The sequence below is a fragment of the Bufo gargarizans genome, chromosome 4 (genome assembly GCF_014858855.1).
Source record: "Bufo gargarizans isolate SCDJY-AF-19 chromosome 4, ASM1485885v1, whole genome shotgun sequence".
Taxonomy (NCBI): Eukaryota; Metazoa; Chordata; class Amphibia; order Anura; family Bufonidae; genus Bufo; species Bufo gargarizans.
In genome coordinates, this window is record NC_058083.1 from 99,186,131 (window position 1) to 99,207,653 (window position 21,523).

At 44.0% G+C, this 21,523-nt stretch overlaps 1 protein-coding gene across 1 annotated transcript in view; it reads left to right on the forward strand.

Annotated features, from left to right (window-relative positions):
- The window catches only part of DNER (delta/notch like EGF repeat containing), a 240,439-nt gene that overhangs the window by 114,365 nt on the left and 104,551 nt on the right, over window positions 1–21,523 (forward strand). The window contains exons 2-3 of the mRNA XM_044290795.1: window positions 5,916–6,197; window positions 14,620–14,714. Coding sequence (XP_044146730.1) covers window positions 5,916–6,197; window positions 14,620–14,714 — 377 coding nt within the window. The remainder of the gene's footprint in view (window positions 1–5,915; window positions 6,198–14,619; window positions 14,715–21,523) is intronic.

Below are 21,523 nucleotides of genomic sequence, written 5' to 3' on the forward strand. Positions count from 1 at the left end.
CTCCTGTGTATTCCACCTGCCAGTGGGGGCCACCCTTGTGGTCATAAGTTTAAGTTTATGTGTGATGTTTAAGTTGATGTTTTCCTTTATCATTCAGTGCAGCTATGGATCTGGGTTCCTGTGTGGGGATGTGTGTGTGCTGAGTTCTATTTGTATTGTTTGTGGACTTCAGCTTGCCTGCACACGGATCCAGTCAGCAAGGCTGTGGCAGGTGGCTGGAACTACTGCAGTTCACCTGCCATATCCATAGGCCTGTTTCTGTTCCCCTTTTTCCTGCAGCTTGGCCAGTGAGACTCCTGTTCCTCCGTGTCCAGAAAGAACAGGTCGTCTTACCCTTCACTCCTAGTTCAGGGACCGGCGGAGGGTGAGTAGGGATCCGAGGTTCCTGGGCATTGGCCCTCCTACCTTCAAGGTCGGCCCATGCAGCTAGGAGTTAGGGATGGATTAGGGATGCGTTAGGAGGTGACCTGCTCCCTAATTCTCTCATCCTGGCCGAGCAGTGGTTTACATCTTCTGGCATCGCACGGCTGAGGATTTTCCCCATCCTCAGCCGTGACAGAGCCTTTATACGTGGATAGAACACGGGGAGGAATACAGACTGTGGCAGGTTTATTACAAACCAGTGACTACTCAGACATACAACAGGAATTTGTCCTAAAGAATTTACATTTGGTTTTGTTTGAAAATGACTTTCATGTTTGGGGACGTTTATTATTTGCAGTGACGTGGGACCGCGATGGGGTCGAGTGTGGCCCTGCCCTACGCAAATGCATTTATGTCATCTTTTGGGGAGTCACATGTATATAATATGGAGCAATGTCAGGATAATATCCACATTTTTGGCGTGTGGACAGGAGACTCTTCTTTCCTTTTTTGATTCCTTGAATAATGTATGTGAAGGTCTGAAATTCACTATTACCTTTGATAAACAAATGGTGAGCTTTTTGGATACCATGGTTACAAAGAATGAAAAGGGTCATCTTTAACTGATTTATTCAGAAACGAGACAGATAGGAATAGCATTCCCCATTATACTAGTGCTCATCCCCCCTCACTTAAGCGACACCTAAGACCCAATTTCTGCGGATTAAACGTGTAGTTTCTGATCCAACAAGACAGGATCTCAGATTAGAGGAGATGACGGAGAGGTTCACTGAGAGGGGTTATCCCGTGTCCATCTTAGACAAGGCAAGGTCAGACTTGCAGTCCAGTGTTGCTGCAAAGGATAAACAGCAGAGAATAACGTTTATACGCAATTTCCATACTTATAATGTTGGTTTGGACAGAATGGTTAGGAAACATTGGCATATACCAACCAAAGACTATCCTGAGGTTGATGTATTGAGGAATCCTCCATTGATCTGCAATAAAAAGAACCCCAGCTTTAGGGATAAATTGATACGTGCTGATTTGGGAAAAAAGGAAAAGGAAACAATGAGACAGAGTACATTGAGAACGGTGAAGAAGGGAACATTTCCGTGCCTCCATTGTTCTCATGTTATTAAAGGTTCAGAACGGGACAGGCCTATAAAGTGGAGGGATTTTTCACATGTGAATCAACAAATATAGAGACCAAGAAGAGGAGGAGACATAAACTTTTATTACGTAGAGAGGCATACTGGATCCATAGGTTAAACACAATATATCCCAAGGGTTTAAATGGTGACTATGAAATTGCACGTCTGTAATATATAATACATATCTACATTGTTGTTTCGGGTTCGCTGTCTTGTTTGTTCATTTACATACTATTTTTTCCATAGACCTTATTGTCCCGTTGATCCTCTAGATTGATAACACGGTATTCTTTGCTTTTGTGTATCAAAGTGAAACTCGGATGCTGATTTGTGTTGAGTTAAAGGGGTTCTGCACTTTTATTTAACTGATGATCTATCCTCTGGATAGATCATCAGCTTCTGATCGGTGGGGGTCCGACACCCGGGACCCCTGCCGATCAGCTGTTTGAGAAGGCAGCGGCGCTCCAGCAGCACCGCGGCCTTCTCACTGTTTACTGCCGGGCCGCCCGCCCACTGACGTCACGACTTGTATCAACTAGAGTGGGCGCGGCTAAGCTCCATTCAAGTGAACAGAGCTTGGCCGCGCCCACTCTAATTGATACAAGTCGTGACGTCAGTGGGCGGGCGGCCCGGCGGTAAATAGTGAGAAGGCAGCGGCGCAGCTGGAGCGCCGCTGCCTTCTCAAACAGCTGAATGGCGGGGGTCCCAGGTGTCGGACCCCCGCCGATCAGAAGCTGATGATCTATCCAGAGGATAGATCATCAGTTAAATAAAAGTGCAGAACCCCTTTAATTACCGCCTACTGCTGGGCGTTTTGCGTCACTTGTGTTCAAATTGATCATGTTATATATAGGCGATTTGCTAAAAATGATTATGCATTCTGATTGAGAAAGGCTTTGTGCCGAAACGCGTCATATTATATACTTTATGACAATGAAATAAAAAGAATATATTTGGAAGCAAGATACGGTTGCTGGTATTTTCTCATATATTCCACGTGGAGTTTGCTCCTTCTCGCTGCAACGTGAAGGCCAGATCGAGTGCCGGCTGGACTTTGGTTTAACATTACCCCCTCAGACAGACTGTATAGACCTGCACCAGATTTATTACGGCTGTTCAGGCTGGATGATACATGTGGTGCAGGGATAGACACTTTTCTCTAACTTAACACCATTGGTTAGCTTAGTTTGCAACAGACCTTTACACTAACTCACACGCACAGGGAAGGCACAGGGAATTTCTTTAAAACTAGACATGCCAAATTGCACCAATTTGCACAAGATTTTGGCACAGTTCACAACGACATCTTGGTATACTCACATTAGTAAATGTGGCCATCGTACACATCAGTGCCCAGCGCTCAATGGAGCTCACAATCATATAAAACAAGTTTACCAATCAGTATGTTTTTAGAATATGGATGGAAATCAATCAGAGTACCCTGTGGAAACACACAAAAGCAAAAGGGAAACATACTGCACCAAAGTCTATGACCTATCCTCCGGCTAGGTCATAAGTATCTGATCATGGGGGTCTGACACCCAGGACCCCCACCAATCAGCTCTTTGAGAAGGCACCAGCGCTCCTGTAAGCTTACCAAGCACATCACCTTACATTGTATAGCGGCTGTGCTTGGTATTGCGCCTAGGCCATGTGACCAATGAAGGTGACATCACTGACCTGGGCAAAGCTGCAAGAAGGCTGCGGCGCCTGCAGGAGCGCTGGTGCTTCCTCAAACAGCTGATCGGCGGGGGTCAGACCCTCACCGATCAGATACTGATGACCTATCCAGAGGACCAAACCCAGGGTGTACAGAATGTGTATAGGAGGATCGGGAAAGTGAGCTGTTGACCGAATGAGTGTTAGCCATCTAAAATGTATGGCCATCTTTAGTTAGCTGCCTTGTTGAATTTTGCAATTGTATGCCTCAGTTTATATCTCATTGTATATATCTTTATATCTCAATTTTATATTTTAGTAATTTGCATTGAATAAAGAATTGGACAGTTTTAATGTACTAAATAATTTCTACTATAATTGTTCTATACTCTGCACCAGTACAGTATTTTGCTGCAGTCCATTTGTTAACTTATTCTTTGTTAGGGCTCATGCACACGAACATGTGTGTCCCGTGCCCGTGCTGCAGATTGCTATTTGCTCGGGCACAGGTCATATGCCCACCGTTTGCAGATGTGGACCCATTCACTTCGCAAGATTCAGTCCGCACTGCAAAAAATAGAACATGTTCGTAGTGCTTCTGTGGGCTTCCGCTCCGTACCTCTCTGTGTCTTGTGCTTTGCAGACCCATTCCGTGATACAGAGCGCACACGGCTGGTGCCCATATATTGTGGACCCGCTCTGTGGGCCATAATACAGACATGGGCCGCACACGTTCATGTGCATGAGCCCTTATGTATATTAAAAAAATCACTGAAAATAATGCATAAGAGATGTAAAAAGGATATATAGGCTAAGGGGACCATTTATTAAGTTTTTTGTTTTTTTTTACTTAAACGCCGGTCTTAATAACCCCTGTGCTGGCGGTGGATCTGCCGCGAAAAGTCGCAGATTGCAGCACAAGCAACCTTTGCGCCGCAATCTGCCACAGAGATACACTAGAAAACTTTAGTATATTAGTAAATCACCTACGCCCTCATTCTGATCTGATAAAATCTGAGATTCTTAGTCAGCATATTTTGATCAAAACACATCTGTGCCCGCCTACCGCGGCCCTACAAAAAAGATAGAATCGTGTCCTATTTTTGTCCGTTTTACAGAAGATTCCATTCCGCAAAATGCGGACTGCAAAAACGGCTACGGCCGTGTGCATAAGCCCTTAGGGTGCATTGACACAACCTTATGTATTTTGCAGTCCGCAAAACGTGGATCTGCAAAAAATATTGATGGCGTCTGTGTGACGTCCGTGTTGCATCCAGTTTTTTTTTGCGGATCCATTGTAACAATGCCTACGCTTGTCCGCAAAACGGACAAGAATAGGACATTTTCTATCTTTTTTGCAGGGCTATAGAACGGACATATGGATGTGGACAGCACACGCTGTGCTGTCCGAATTTTTTGTGGACCCATTGAAATGAAGGGGTCCACACCGTATCCACAAAAAATGCGGATCGGGACCAAAAATACAGTTGTGTGAATGGTGCCTTATTTTCCATGGTATCAGAGTAATAATAAACCATATAAACCCTATTTAATCTGATTTTGAAGTAATAACCCCTTCAATCTATCTCAGTAACATACAGTACATTTGGCAGGATGACAAGATATAGGGGGCAGGTGGATGGAAATATGGCTGCAGGTTCAGACTACACAAGATTTGTTTGTAGTCTGTTACCATGGAGATGTCTTCATGGAAGCTTTAAACACAAAACAGCAAGATATTGTGATATTGATTATTTGGAGTAATACAAAGTGGATGTGAAGGTGTAAATAGCTTGTAAGGGATACTCTGATATTATCAAAGACTAAGTTTTGTTAAGCCCATTGTATTAAAATGTGTGAATGTGACACTGAGCGCAACAATTAAACATTTTATAGCTAGAAAAGTAGAGACTTCCATGTAGCTATTTACTCACCAGGAAAGTATGTCACCTATCCAGACCTTAAAGAGAACCTTTCACCGATTATGACACTGTGAACTAAGAATAGAGACATATAGAGCAGCGCCAGGGGATCTCACTGCACTTACTATTATCCCCGGGCGCCGCTCCGTTCTGCTGCTATTCCCTCTGGTATTTCCGGCCACTAAGTTATAGTAGGCGGAGATTTCAGTCACTAAGTTATAGTAGGCGGAGTCTGCCCTTGTTCTGCTGTAGCGCTGGCCAATCGCAGCGCAGAGCTCACAGCCTGGGAGGGTATTTTCTCCCAGGCTGTGAGCGCTGCAATGTGATTGGCCAGCGCTACAGAAGAACAAGGGCAGACTCCGCCTACTATAACTTAGTGAGCGGAGATACCGGAGGGCATAGCGGGAGAACAGAGCGGCGCCTAGGGATAATAGTAAGTGCAGTGAGATTCCCGGGCGCCGCTCTCCATGTCTGTATTTTTAGTTCACAGTGTAATAATCGGTGAAAGGTCCTCTTTAAAGGGAACCTGTCACCTCCCAAAACCATCCCAAGCCACCATCAGTACCTGCGTGTAGCCAGCAGCGTGTTTCTGATGATGCCTTTCTTCCTGAAGGCCGATGCAGCAAAAGTACTGAGAACGTTGTTTTATCCCCTGCCCAGGAAGAAAGGCGTCATCAGAAACCCACTGCTGGCTACACGCAGGTACTGCTGGCGGCTTGGGATGGTTTTGGGAGGTGACAGGTTCCCTTTAAAAGCAAGAGCTCATAGATCAGTATCCAAAAAATAAAAATTCTTATTGTTGTGTTTTTTCTTGCAGTTTCTTACAGACCCCTGCGCAGAGAAGCCGTGCACCCACGGGAACTGCAGTGTCAGCGGGAATAGTTACTTGTGTATCTGTAGTGATGGCTTCACTGGAGTGAAATGTGAGACGCCACCCTTTGAACCCACGGACACCTCTGTTACTGATGTGCCAGAGTTTCAACAGGCCACGTTAGAGCCTACAACAGAGATGCCCCAATCTCTAGCTGTTATGGCACTGCCAACATGGAGGCCAAAGGTGGGGCAGAAGGTAACAACCCTTCTGTGGGACGAAGTACAGGTGAGTGGAGAAACCGCATTCTGGTTATCAATTTAATTCACTTATTCCCATATCTGTGGATCGGATGAGGACAAATAGCTTTTATTGTGAAGCCTACCTACCTCCTCCCCACTAACCTGCATTAAGAAGATCAAGCTATTTACACAATAATAATATAACAATGATAAATAATATATATAATCTATTTGACACATTCAGCCTTCTGCTCTGGTTACATACACTACGGGGGTCATTTTTGATGCAGTTGTGCCACAATCTGCGACTTTTCCCCGCTCACGCCAGGTATGAAAAAGTGGGCGGGTAACGGCGTGGGCTGGCAGGCCCATATTATTTACCATTTTCTCCGCCTGTTTCAGGCATAGAAAAAGGTCTAAATATAAGACAGCAAGGAAACTGCCTTACATTTTGAATTGGCGGAGGTCTGCGCCTCCTTATAACTCCAGCGGATCCACCGCCAGCTAAAGCTGAGCTCACAGGAGCAGAAGAACTGAACGCTGATGTGATCTCAGCCTGGGTTTATTAAGACCGGTGTCTAAAACATCGGTCTCACTAAATGTGCCCCTACATGTACCTTAAAAAAAATAACTGTTTTTATTCCACCTTCGCCACTTTCCAGAATGGGGATGTGGCCAACAGCTGCACCGAATTTATTTTCCATTTACACCAGTTTTCTGGTGCACATAGTGCGCCTAATTTATGACGACAAAGAGTGATGGCACCCCACCATTCATCTGTTCTGTCTGGAACTACACGGCCACCTCCATTGTGTAGTGGAAGGAGCTGGTAACTGCAGCGCTGCTCCCACTGAAGCACCGTACAGTGGAACAGGGATCTGCGCAGGGAGGGGGGTCAACGGTGAAGAACGCTTAGAATGTTTTGCAAAGATTCTCTCAAAACCACCAAGTTTTGCATAATTCCTCCGTGGCAGAAGTCTCTATACGACCGCACCTGAAATCACAGCCCTGTTGGTGGGACACTTTTCTTGGAAAATGACTCAGCCTGATGCATATCACAAAATGTCTTAGCGCTTTACAGCCGAGCACTCACGATGACTCGGTGGTGGGATTTCTGACACTTTTTTTGTAAATAAAATATTATCAAAAGTTTAAGGACATCAGAAAAATGTCTGCGACTACGGTACTTTCATATATAATTAGCGCCAGTTCTAATGCTTGGACGTTGTCTTTGGTGGCACCTAGGAGTGAAAAAAGACTGGAGGAAATGTAAGAGGTGAGTATCTGCATGTCTAGTCTGGGATCTGTATTTAAGGTTTCTGGGCCGAAGTTTGGAGGGATGTAGGAGCAGTATGTACTAACTGGGTCTGGTCTGGGGGCACACATTTATTTCATTATAGGATGTGCTGTTTAACTTTGCATTTGCATACCTCCCAAAGAGGGACAATATGAGCGGCGCGTCGTGGTAGTTTTTTTCATACTAGGCCATACTCTGCCAAAAGCATAATTACTGACTCCATCACTGCTGCAGCAGCTGGGGATCGGTTAGGTGAGTGTAAGTTCCTTTATTATTTTTACAGCATGTGAAGACACTGGAACAATTGTTTTCTTGCGCTTCAATATCCATTTAAATATCAGCACATAAATCATCAGATTATAGATATTTTAAGGTCCAAATAGCACAAAATAATGAAGTTATGGTCTAGTATACAGGTAGAAACTATACAGATCGTTTAGTAAGGAGCAATGTAGTAAATTTATTAATGCACATTTCTGCATTAATTCCCCAGGTCAAAAAGAGGGACATTTAGGCCTCTTTCACACGGGTGTCATGGATGTGGGCCGGATAAGATGTGGGTGCGTCAAGGGAAAATGTACGTTTGCGTCTTGCACGCGTGTGAGAAAAATCAGCATGTTTGGTGTTGAGTAGATTGTATTATAAGGGAAAATAATAGCATTCTTAATACAGAATGCTTAGTAAAATAGGGCTGGAGGGGTTAAAAAAAAAAATATAAAAAATAATTTTACTCACCTTAATCCACTTGTTCGCGCAGCCATCATCTCTTCTTTCTTCAGGACCTGGGTAAAGGACCTTTGATGACATCACTGTGCTCATCACATGGTCCATCACATGATCCATCACCATGGTGATGGATCATGTGACGGACCATGTGATGAGCGCAGTGACGTCGCCACAGGTCCTTTTCCTCCTGCACAGCAAAGAAGAAGAAAGAAGAGAAGCCGGGCTGTGCGAACAAGTGGATTAAGGTGAGTTAAATATTTTTTTTATTTTATTTTTAACCCCTCCAGCCCTATTTTACTTAGCATTCTGTATTAAGAATTATATTATTTTCCCTTATAATGATCGGGTCTCCATCCCGATCATCTCCTAGCAACCATGCGTGAAAATCGCACCGCATCCGCACTTGCTTGCGGATGCTTGCGATTTTCACGCAGCCCCATCCACTTTTATGGGGCCTGCGTTGCGTGAAAAATGCACAAAATAGAGCATGCTGCGATTTTCACGCAACACACAAGTGATGCGTGAAAATCACCGCTCATGTGCACAGCCCCATAGGAATGAATGGGTTCAGATTCAGTGCGGGCGCAATGCGTTCACCTCACGCATCGCATCAACGCGGAAAACTCGCTCGTGTGAAAGGGGCCTTAAGGATCAAAGAGGGACATGGGTCAAAAAAGAGGGACTGTCCTTTCAAAAGAGGGACACTTGGGAGGAATGCATTGTGCATGTGCAGGTGTGGCTGCCACATTTTTGGTCTTGCACCCTGGCCACCCATCTTTCCAAGGCTGCTTTTAGTTAGAACTGGAACTTGCTTTCCTTGAATTTATTTGAGGTCTATGCCTGAGGAGAGGTGTGTCACTTTGGAGTAGGTCCCAATCTGAGGAATATACTTATTTGGGGGGGGGTTTAGGGACTATTGGAGCCATTTATCAAACTAGTGTAAAGTAGAAGTGGCTAAGGCCTCATGCACTCGACCATTCAGTTTTTTTTGCGGTCCGCAAACCGCGGATCTGCAAAAAACGGAAGCCGCCCGTGTGCCTTCCGCAATTTGATGAACGGGCGGCCCATTGTAGAAATGCCTATTCTTGTCCGCAAAACTGACAAGAATAGGACATGTTATATTTTTTTTTTGCCGGGCTACGGAACGGAGCAACGGATGCGGACGGCACACGGAGTCCTGTCCGCATCTTTTGTGGCCCCATTGAAGTGAATGGGTCCGCATCCGAGCCACAAAAATTGCTGCTTGGATGCGGACCAAAACAACGGTCGTGTGCATGAGGCCTTAGGGTGAGTTTACATCACCGTTTAGCTTTCCATTCTTCTGATCTGCCAAAAGAAGAGAGAGAGTAAAAAAAACAGGATCCTGTGAAAAAAAAAGGATCCTGTTGCATCAGTTTGGTCATTTATGTCTGAGATCCGTTTTTTCAGACAGGAAAAAAAGTCCTGCACGCAGTACTTTATTTCCTATGTAAAAAATGGATCTCGGACTGAAATGGATTAAAAGGATGACAACTGATGCAACAGGATCCTTTTTTTTTTTTTTTTACCGGATCCTGTTTTTTTTCTCTCTCTCCTCTTCTGGCAGATTAGAAGAATGGAAAGCTAAACGGTGATGTGAATGTACCCTTAATTGCCCATAGAAACCAATCAGATTCCACCTTTCATTTTCCAAAGGAGCTGTCAAAAATGAAAGGTGGAATCTGATTGGCTGCTGTGGGCAACTAAGCCAGTTCTAGTTTACATCAGTTTGATAAATGATCCCATATATATATATATATGGAGTCTGGGATGTGTATTTATATAAGGGTGTGGTTTGGGGCCTGTACTTATTTAAAGGGTAAGGTCTGGGGGCTGTAATTACTTGGAGGGTCTGGTGTCTGCATTTATTTAGGATGTATGGCCTGGGTTTATATTTGTCTGCGGCATCTGTTTTTTTATTACCTCAGGGGGACTGGTCTTGGCTATGTATAAGTTTAGAGGCTCTTGAAGGGCATCTATATTACGTTACTGGGCCTGGTCTAGGGTCTGTACTAATTTAGAGTGTCTGGGGGACTGTATCAGTTTAAGGGGTCTAGTCTGTTTTATGGGGTCTGGCTTCAAGTCTGAAATTAGTTTGGGGTGTCTGATCTGGAGTCTGGTGACTATTCAAAATCTCTCCGATGTCCTTTCTTAAAAGCTGGGAAATCAAGGCTTAGTGAGAAACACATTGCAATTTTCCAGCAGAAGAGTCTTTCTATTTCTAAACCGTATAATGTGATAGTTAAGATGGTTCTGAATCTGATCTGCATTAACAACTACAAAAAAGAAACTCTGTAAGAGCGAAAAGACATTCAAGACACTAACGCTGGGTTCACACCTGAGCGTTTTACAGCGCGTTCAAACGCGCTGTAAAACGCTCGACACATGAAAACCAATGCTTCCCTATGGCCCTGGTTCACACCCTACGCTCAGAAAAGTACATGAGCTTCTTTGGTGCGTTTTGTCGCGCGTTCCCGTACATAGACATTCGGGAACGCGCGACAATGAGCGTTCGCTTGTCTCTGTATGTGCGATTGTAAACGCCGGTACAATCGCACATATAGAGCGCTCCTTTTGGAACGCTCAGGTGTGAACCCAGTGTAAATGCAAAACGACTGCCTGCAAATCGCTGTAAAGATGACCGCTTACATAATTCCGCAGCGCTTTACAGATATTAGCATCAAGCTGTCCCCAATGCGGCTCACAATCTAAGGTTCCTATCCAGAGCAGTTTAAGAAATGAAAGCTGAGCTCTGATTGGTTGCTGATCAGTCTCATCATATAGTCACACAATTATTGGGCAGCATTTTCTCTCCTATGCCCCTTTTTCACCTGCCGCAGTGCCCCCATAACATCTTACAGAGGCAGGACAACTCCCAATTGCGGGTGATTGATCCGTAGGACACTACTGTAGTGATTCTGATTAGAGATGAGCGAATCGACTTCGGATGAAACATCCAAAGTCAATTTGCATAAAACTTAGTTTCAAAACTGTACGGACTGAACGCTCCGTACAGTATTAGGGCTCGTTCACATGACTGTATTTTGCGTTACGTATACGAACCGTTTTCTGCATTCCGCATACGGTCCGTATACGGAACCATTATTTTCAATGGGTCAGCAAAAGATGCGGACAGCATCTGTCCCAATGCCCGGCAAAAATTATGAGTCCTGTCCTATTCTTGTTCATTTTGTGGACAAGAATAGGCATTTCTATAATAGGCCTCCTGTTCCTTTACGCAAATTGCGAGGGCGCCATCCGTGTTTTGCGGATCCGCAAAAAATGCCATTGTCCTGTGAACGAGCCCTTTTTAGTGTTTTGCGGGCCGTTTTTCCAGGATCTGTTTTTCTTTTTTTTTTTTCAGTAGTGTTTCCATACAGTAATTACATCGAAAAAATTGGGCTGGGCAAAAAATTTTCAATAGATGGTTCCGCAAAAACGGAACAGATACGGAAGACATACGGAGTACATTCCGTATGTGTTAATTATTTTTTTTGCGGACCCATTGACTTGAAGGGAGCCACGGAATGCATACGGAGTACATTACATTTATTTTTTTTATTTTTTTGCAGAACCATTACAATGAATGGTACCATATACGGAACACAAAAATAAATGTTCGGTTCCAAGGTACCACGTGGAACGAACCCGAGGTCGGGAAATGTTTTTTAACAGTATAAATCAATTTCTGAAGTTATTATACAGAGTCTTGTGAGACTTCGCGAAGTAATAACTTCGGCTCATCGGAGCCAATACATTCTAATACTGTACAGTATTGAAACAAAGTTTTATGCAAATCGACTTTGGAAGTTTCATCCGAAGTCGATTCGCTCATCCCTAATTCTGATGTTCAAAAAGAGAACTTTGAATATTAGCTTTGAGATGGATTCTGCACGCCCGTAGTCTGAGGCTTGGAGACGTCTATCAAGTACTAGTTACTTCTCTTCATCTCTCACATGAAGGAACCTTCCACATGAAAGGCGTTTTCCATAGCCTAGTCTAAAGAAAGATCTGTCGCCACGCTTTTTAATAATTTGGTTCTAGAAAGGCTGCAGTTCATAAATGAAGTAGAGTCTAGTTGGTGATTTATTTAGTTGGCAGGGGGTGATCTGCCAGCTCCTGCCCAGGTCTGACCATGTGTAGGCATGCTAGAAATCATCAGCTCTCATGTTTCAGTAAATACTCGGATTCCTCCTAAAATAGCAATGCTGGAGCATTTTGCCATTCGAACCCTGCATTGTAGCATTCCTCTACTATTCCTCCTGGAAATGATGCGTAAGTAAACATGATATCATTACCCTTGTCAAAGGGATGCGTTTCTGCATATTGGGGCGCAGTCATTGTATAGCAACGCAACCTATTGACAAGAGGAATGGTAACACACAGACGTCAATTTATTCCTACTTTTTCTGGAGGAATAACAGAGGAAATGGCACAATGCAGCATTCCAAGAGGAATGAAATGATTTACTGAAGGTCGGACTGTAGAACGGGCAGCACATGGAATGGGCACTGACACATTATAGCCAATGGGCCAAATCAGATGTGCAGTTTAACCTTTAATTTCAATGGGGCTTTAAAAAAACCGTAAATGACTTATGTGTACATTCCTATGTCTGTATGTCTGCAAAAAAAACAGGACAGGTCCTATTCTTGTCAGTTTTGCGGACGAGGACAGGCATTGCTACAATGGATCCACAAAAAAAACTGATGCAACACAGACGTCACACGGATGTCATCCATTGTTTTTTCTTTGCGGATCCATGTTTTGCGCACCGCAAAATTCATACGATGATGTGCATGAGCCGTAACTGCTATGGATATTAGATCAGGCAAGAAAAATCAAGTCTATGGGGGAGATTTATGAAGACCAACGCTTTCTGCCCTGCGCTGCTGATGGATGCGCCTAATTTATGACCAGGCTTGATGATAGGCCATCCCTTGTAAAATCCCAGAGAACGCCTTTAGGGTCCATTCACACGTCCGTAAATGGGTCCGCTATTCTTGTCCGCAATTGCAGACAAGAATAGGACATGTTCTATTTTTTTCGGGAACGGAATTGCGGACCCGGAAGTGCGGGTCCGCAATTCCGTATCCGGGCAGCGCATCGTGCTGCCCCATAGAAATGAATGGGTCCGCAATTCTGTTCCGCAAAATGCCGAACAAAATTGCGAACGTGTGAATGGGGCCTTAAAGAAAATGTGTCACCAAATTTTTTTTTTCTGCCAGTTAAGATCAGATAGCGACACATTTCCTTTTTTCTGTTTTTATTTTCTGATTGTAGATTTTTTTTAATTCTATTTCCTGAACATGATTATGGGGGCGGCCATCTTGCCTGAGCTGTTCTTTAACAGCATTTAGAGAGCATCAAGAAAAGTGCTTTACGGCAGCCTCATGGCCATAGACACAATGGTCAGGAGGGGACCTCATTGACTTCTATGGGAGAGTCTTCTAGGCATGTCCTGTGCAGAGGTCATTGTACAAGGAGAGAAGAGATAAGATCTGACATCACGTATTGTGAATGGTGGATCCTGTCTTATCTGTACACAGAGGTGATATCTGTAATTTTAAACTCGTCTGTAATGATGAGCAAATAACTGCAGCAAAGTGATCTGTACAGACCAAGAAGTGGCACCTATTAGTCTTAGGGCCAGTTCACACTGAGTTTTTTGGCTGATTTTGGAGCGTTTCTGCCTCACAATTAGCTCCAAAAAACGCCAATAGGAAGCAGGACTTGCATTTTTTCCCATGTAAGCAGCATGCCCAATCTGCGCTGAACCTTCTATTGAAATGAATGGGAAACATAAAAATACAGCTCTGTGTAGGTCCATATGGTATTTTTTTGTCCGTTTTCCACATGCGTTTTGGTGTGGATCCGCAGCAAAAACCTCGACCTGAAAATGCAGCTTTGTATTAAAGTTAACACTCATTGGTTAAAAAAAAAAAAAAACTGCACCAAAAAATGTGCTGAAAAAGAACACTCGTGGATTCCGCTTTTATTTTTTCAGCGCTTTTTCAAAATCCGTCGTGTGAACATCCCCTTGGTGGCCATTGAAAAACTGGAGGATTTTATGGTTTTGGTTTAAATATAAATATTGACATGGAAAATAAAAAATATCATCACCAAATATTCTTAAATATTTAACACATGTGCATTGATGACATACTCCCTTTAATACGGCTGTGATTGAGGGTGCCACAGGTTTTTCTCACGGATTCCATATGGCAGCATGTTCTGTACTGTGTCATAATAGTCTACGGGGCGCCTGTGGGAGATGGATCTGTATTACCGCAATTTTGATGACCCCTTAAATATCAGAGCATCACTATAATAGGCCCCAGTGGCTTTCAGCTCTTTCAGATGCTGCTCACAAGTCTCATTTATATTCTAATTTATATTCTTTATTCTAATTTTCATCCAATTTTAGGTCATTCCAGATGTTGCTTGTGGAAATGCGAGTTCTAACACTTCCTCAGGGGGACGACTGGTGACTTTTGAAGTTCCAGAGAACACATCTGTAAAGTAAGACATTTGCTACGTATTGCATAGTTGAGACTAATATTCCTCCCTTTCCCTATAGCTGTATTACATATCTTTGATTTATTAACCTCATTTTGCTATATCTGGATATATTTTGCTGAACCTCATCTAAAGGGAATGTAACCTATTTTTTTATTTATTTTTTGCTAATTAAAATCAGACACTGATCAGTATTCATTTTTCTAAATAGGCTTTATTTTCAGATTGCAAATTTTTTTTATTCTGTTTTCTGTACATGACTATGGTGGAGGCCATCTTTGCCTGAGCTGCTGAACATTCAGATACACCACATTTTTGCACTATAAGATGCATAAAGTTTCAGAGGAGGAAATAAGAAAAAAAATATTTTGAACCAAATAATGTGTATTTTTCTGCAACAAAATATAGTAATAAAAGAACTGTCAGCGCTGTATCCTTCATAGTTATGGGAGCATTGAAGCTGAGAACAGCAATGGATGACACACTTATGGAGTATCTGTGGATAATGCACTATTATGGGGGATCTGTGGACAACGCATTGTTATGGGGGAATCTGTGGATGACACACTGTTATGGGGGAATCTATGGATGACACACTGTTATGGAGGATCTGTTGATGACACACTGTTATGGGGAATCTGTGGATGACACACTGTTATTGGGGAATCTATGGATGACACACTGTTATGGGGGAATCTATGGATGACGCACTATTATGGGGGATCTGTGGATGACACACTGTTATGGGGGATCTGTGGATGACGCACTGCTATGGGGGATCTGTGGATGACACATTGTTATGGGGGATCTGTGGATGACACACTGTTATGGGGGATCTGTGGATGACTCACTGTTATGGTGGATCTGAGGATAACGCACTGTTATGGGAAGATCTGTGGAACACACTGTTAGGGGGGGATCTGTGGATGACACACTGTTGTGGGGGGATCTGTGGATGACCACTGTTATGGGGGAGATCTGTGGATGATGCACTGTTATGGAGGATCTGTGGAACTCACTGTAATGGGGATCTGTGGGTTACGTGGTGTTATGGGAGATCTGTACCTGCCACACTGTTATGGGGATCTGTGGATGACACTCTTATGGAGGATCTATGGATGAAGCACTATTATGGGGGATCTGTGGATGACCCACTTTTATGGGGGATCTGTGGACGATGCACTGTTATGGGGGAATCTATGGATGACGCACTATTATGGGGGATCTGTGGATGACACTGTTATGGGGGGATCTGTGGATGACACTGTTATGGGGGGATCTGTGGATGACACACTGTTGTGGGGGGATCTGTGGATGACCACTGTTATGGGGGAGATCTGTGGATGATGCACTGTTATGGAGGATCTGTGGAACTCACTGTAATGGGGGATCTGTGGGTTACGTACTGTTATGGGAGATCTGTACATGCCACACTGTTGTGGGGGGTCTGTGGATGACGTACTGTTATGGGGGATCTGCGGATGATGCACTGTTATTGGGGTTATGGGGGGATCTGTGGATGACACTGTTATGGGGGATCTGTGGATGACACACTGTTATGGAGGATCTGTGGATGACACATTGTTATGGAGGATCTGTGGATGACGCACTATTATGGGGGATTTGTGAATGATGCACTGTTATGGGGGCTCTAAAGATGACATACTGTCATGGGGATCTGTGGATAACACACTGTTATGGGAGATCTGTGGATGATGTACTGTTATGGGGGAATCTGTGGATGACACACTTATGAAGGATCTGTGGATAACACACTATTATGGGGATCTCTGGATGACATACTTTTGAAGGATCTGTGAATAACACACTGTTATGGGGGATTTGTGGGTGACACACTGATATTCATTTTATTACTAGAGGGGACCCATATGATCAGCTGCCATACAAGTGTCACGGACGTACCGAGACATATGGACGTCCCAGCGTCAGTGAGTGGCAGGAGATCTGTGAGACTAGCAACACGTGGTTTGATCTGATAGGTTTTTCTTGTGGATCAATAGGTGTCTGTGTTGTTTCTGGGAATGGTCACACCCATTGCCTCCAGGTGTTGCGTATGTGGTCATTTAACCTTCCTTATTTATACAGTTGCAAGAAAAGTATGTGAACCCTTTGGAATTATATGGATTTCTGCACAAATTGGTCATAAAATGTGATCTGATCTTTATCTAAGTCACAACAATAGACAATCACAGTCTGCTTAAACTAATAACACACAAAGAATTAAATGTTACCATGTTTTTATTGAACACACCATGTAAACATTCACAGTGCAGGTGGAAAAAGTATGTGAACCCCTAGACTAATGACATCTCCAAGAGCTAATTGGAGTGAGGTGTCAGGCAACTGGAGTCCAATCAATGAGATGAGATTGAAGGTGTGGGTTACAGCTGCCCTGCCATATAAAAAACACACTCCAGTTCTGGGTTTGCTTTTCACAAGAAGCATTAACTGATGTGAATGATGCCTCGCACAAAATTGTTGACTTGCATAAAGCTGGAAAGGGTTATAAAAGTATCTCCAAAAGTTTTGCTGTTCATCAATCCACGGTAAGACAAATTGTCTATAAATGGAGAAAGTTCAGCACTGCTGCTACTCTCCCTAGGAGTGGCCGTCCTGTAAAAATGACTGCAAGAGCACAGCGCAGACTGCTCAATGAGGTGAAGAAGAATCCTAGAGTGTCAGCTAAAGACTTACAACAGTCTCTGGCCTATGCTAACATCAGTGTTAGCGAATCTACAAAACATAAAACACTAAAGAAGAATGGATTTAATGGGAGGATACCACAGAGGAAGCCACTGCTGTCCAACTGCTGCAAAAACATTGCTGCATGTTTACAGTTTGCACAAGAGCACCTGGATGTTCCACAGCAGTACTGGCAAAATATTCTGTGGATAGATGAAACCAAAATGGAGTTGTTTGGAATAAACACACAACACTATGTGTGGAGAAAAAGAGGCACAGCACACCAACGTCAAAACCTCATCCCAACTGTGAAGTATGGTGGTGAGGGCATCATGGTTTGGGGCTGCTTTGCTGCGTCAGGGCCTGGACGGATTGCAATCATCGAAGGAAAAATGAATTCCCAAGTTTATCAAGACATTTTGCAGGAGAACTTAAGGCCATTTGTCCACCAGCTGAAGCTCAACAGAAGATGGATGTTGCAACAGGACAACGACCTAAAGCATAGAAGTAAATCAACAACAGAATGGCTTAAACAGAAGAAAATACGCCTTCTGGAGTGGCCCAGTCAGAGTCCTGACCTCAACCCGATTGAGATACTGTGGCATGACCTCAAGAAAGTGATTCACACCAGGCATCCCAAGAATATTGCTGAACTGAAACAGTTCTGTAAAGAGGTCAAGAATTACCCCTGACCGTTGTGCACGTCTGATCTGCAACTACAGGAAACCTTGGGTGAAGTTATTGCTGCCAAAAGAGGTTCAACCAGTTATTAAATCCAAGGGTTCACATACTTTTTCCACCTGCACTGTGAATGTTTACATGGTGTGTTCAATAAAAACATGGTAACATTTAATTATTTGTGTGTTATTAGTTTAAGCAGACTGTGATTGATTGTCTATTGTTGTGACTTAGATGAAGATCAGATCATATGTTATGACCTATTTGTGCAGAAATCCATATCATTCCAAAGGGTTCACATACTTTTTCTTGCAACTGTAGTTGCTTCACCCACTATGCTGTGCGGTTTATAGCTTCTGTGCCTGTGGATTGTTTGTGATTGGATCTCGGTTGAGTTCCTGGTCATGCCTTTTGGGTTGACCAATGCTTCTGCGGTTTTCCAGCATTTTGTGAACTATTACCGAAAATATATTCAGAACTATTTGACAATATTAAAACCCTTAACTGACATGACTAAGAAAGGGACGGATGTCTCTGTATGGTCTGATTTGGCGTTTCGAGCCTTTTCTGCGATTAAGGAGTGCTTCTCTTCTGCCCCAATATTGGTGTAGCCGGATGTATCACAACCTTTCATTGTGGAAGTGGACGCATCTGAGGTGGGGGTAGCAGTCTTATCACAGGGCCTGACACCTGGCATCTATGTGCCTTTTTCTCTAAAATACTCTCTTCTGCAGAAAGAAATTATGATGTAGCTAACAGAGAGTTACTGGCCATTAAAGGGGTTGTCCGGGTTCAGAGCTGAACCCGGACATACCCTTATTTTCACCCCGGCAGCCCTCCTGAGCCTGGCATCGGAGCATCTCATGCTCCGATGCGCTCCCGTGCCCTGCGCTAGATCGCGCAGGGCACAGGCTCTTGTGTTTACAATAACACACTGCCGGGCGGTAACTAGCCGTTTTACTGGCTAGGGCAGAGCCAAATCCCGCCCATCAGTGCCGGTGACGTCACCGGGGTTCCTGTCAGCCCCATAGAGAGCCCCGGTACGTCACCGGAACTCAGAAAATGCCTTTGCCCTGCGCGATTTAGCGCAGGGCAAAGGAGAGTATCGGAGCATGAACTGCTCCGATGCTCATGTCAGGGGGGCTGCCAGGGGGAAAATGGAGGTATGTCCAGGTTCAGCTCTGAACCTGGACAACCCCTTTAAGTTGGCTTTTGAGGAATGGCATCATTGGTTGGAAGGGGCGATTCATCCGATCACAGTGTTCACTGATCACAAAAACCTGGGTTACCTGGAGTCAGCTAAGCGACTGAACCCAAGGCAGGCCAGATGGTCTTTGTTTTTCACCAGATTCAATTTCATTGTCACCTATCGTCCTGGGGTTAAGAACGTCAAGGTAGATGTCTTGTCACGTAGTTTTCCAGGAGGTGGTGATTTTGAAAATCCGAGTCTTATACTGTTGGGAGGGGTGGTGATATCCGCTCTTTACCCTGACCTACAGGTAAGGGTCCATTCACACGTCCGTTGTTTGTTTCCTGATCTGTTCCGTTTTTTGCTGAACAGATCTGGACCAGATCTGGACCCATTTATTTTCAATGGGTCCTGAAAAAAAACGGACAGCACAATGTCAGATTTTTTTTCAGGACCCATTGAAAATGAATGGGTCCAGATCTGGTCCAGATCTGTTCAGCAAAAAACGGAACAGATCAGGAAAGAAACAACGGACGTGTGAATGGACCCTTAAGGTGTTAGAGGCCCAGGCAGACGCATCGGATTCTTGTCCCTCTGGAAAACTGTTTGTGCCATCAGAATTGTGTCAAAAGGTGTTTGAGGAACATCACTGTACGGTTCTTAGGGGACACCCTGGGAGAAGATCCACTGCCGACCTCATCTCTTGTAGATTTTGGTGGCTAGGGTTGCAAAAGTATGTTGACGACTATGTGTCAGCCTGTAGTACTTGTGCACGCACTAAGGTGACACATACTCGGTCTTCCAGATCTCTGCTTCCGTTGCCCATCCCATCCAGACCATGGACTCACTTATCCATGGATTTTATCACTGATCTACCTAATTCTTCAGGAAAGACAGTTATTCTGGTGGTAGTTAATCGCTTTAGTAAAATAGTGCACTTTATAGTGTTGCCGGGCCTACCTAATGCTAAAACATTTGCACATTGTGAAACTTCATAGCATTCCCTCTAACGTGGTCTCAAATCGTTTCCAGATTCTGGAAGTCGTTCTGTACTCGACTGGGTATACAACTGTCCTTTTCTACCAGAAGGAGTGGTCTTCGTTTTTGTCTTTGGCAGAGTTTGCCATGAATAAGCGTAGACAGGAGTCCACTGGGAAGTCGCAGTTTTTTGGGGCATATGGGTTTCACCCACAGTTTAGCACAGTTTTTCTGGTTCAGATACTTCTGGTATCCCTGAGGAGGAACGTTTTTCGTCATCATTGTCATCTATATGGCGGAAAATTCAAGATAACTTGATGAATATGAGCAACAAGTATAAACGTGTAGCTGACAGGAAACGTATGAATGGTCCGCCCCTAAGAGTGGGTGATTCTGTGTGTCTGTCAACAAGAAACATTAAGTTGAAGGTACCTTTTTGGAAGTTGAGTCCAAGGTTTATTGGTCCATATAAGATCACTGTCATTATTAATCCTGTAGCTTTTCGTCTTGGACTTCCTCAGGCCCTAAAAATTCATAATGTGTTTCATAAATATTTGTTGAAGAGATGTGTTAAATCTTTGGAGCCGTCTTTCTTGCCACCCGTTCTTGTCATGGTGGACGGTAGTTTGGAATTTCAGATCGCCAAGATAATTGATGCTCGAGTTCTCCGTAGATCTTTTCAGTATCTTGTTCACTGAAAGGGTTATGGACCAGAGGAGAGGATGTGGGTATCGGCATCTGACGCGAATGCCAGTCATTTGGTGAAAGCTTTTCTCAGGTCTCACCCGGATAAGGTCGGTCCTGGGTGACTGGAGGTCATCCGTAGAAGGGGGGGTACTGTCATGGACGTACCGAGATATACGGACGTCCCGGTGACAGTGAGTGGCAGGAGATCTGTGAGACTGGCAACACGTGGTTTGATCTGACAGGTTTTTCTTGTGGATCAATAGGTGTCTGTGTTGTTTCTGGTAATGGCCACACCACTTGCCTCCAGGTGTTGCTTATATGGGCATTTAACCTTCCTTATTTATAGTTGCTTCTCCCACTATGCTATGTGGTTTATAGCTTCTGTGCCAGTGGATTGTTTGTGGTTGGATCTCGGCTGAGTTCCTGGTGCTTCCATAGCCTCTTTGAAGTCTCCTGTTCGTCCTTCCTTTTGGAGGAACAGGTAGTCTCATTCCTGCCATTAGTACCAGGGTCCTATAGGGCTAGATATAGGACTCTAGGTATTCCTGCGTATGAACTCACCTACCTTTGGGGTCTG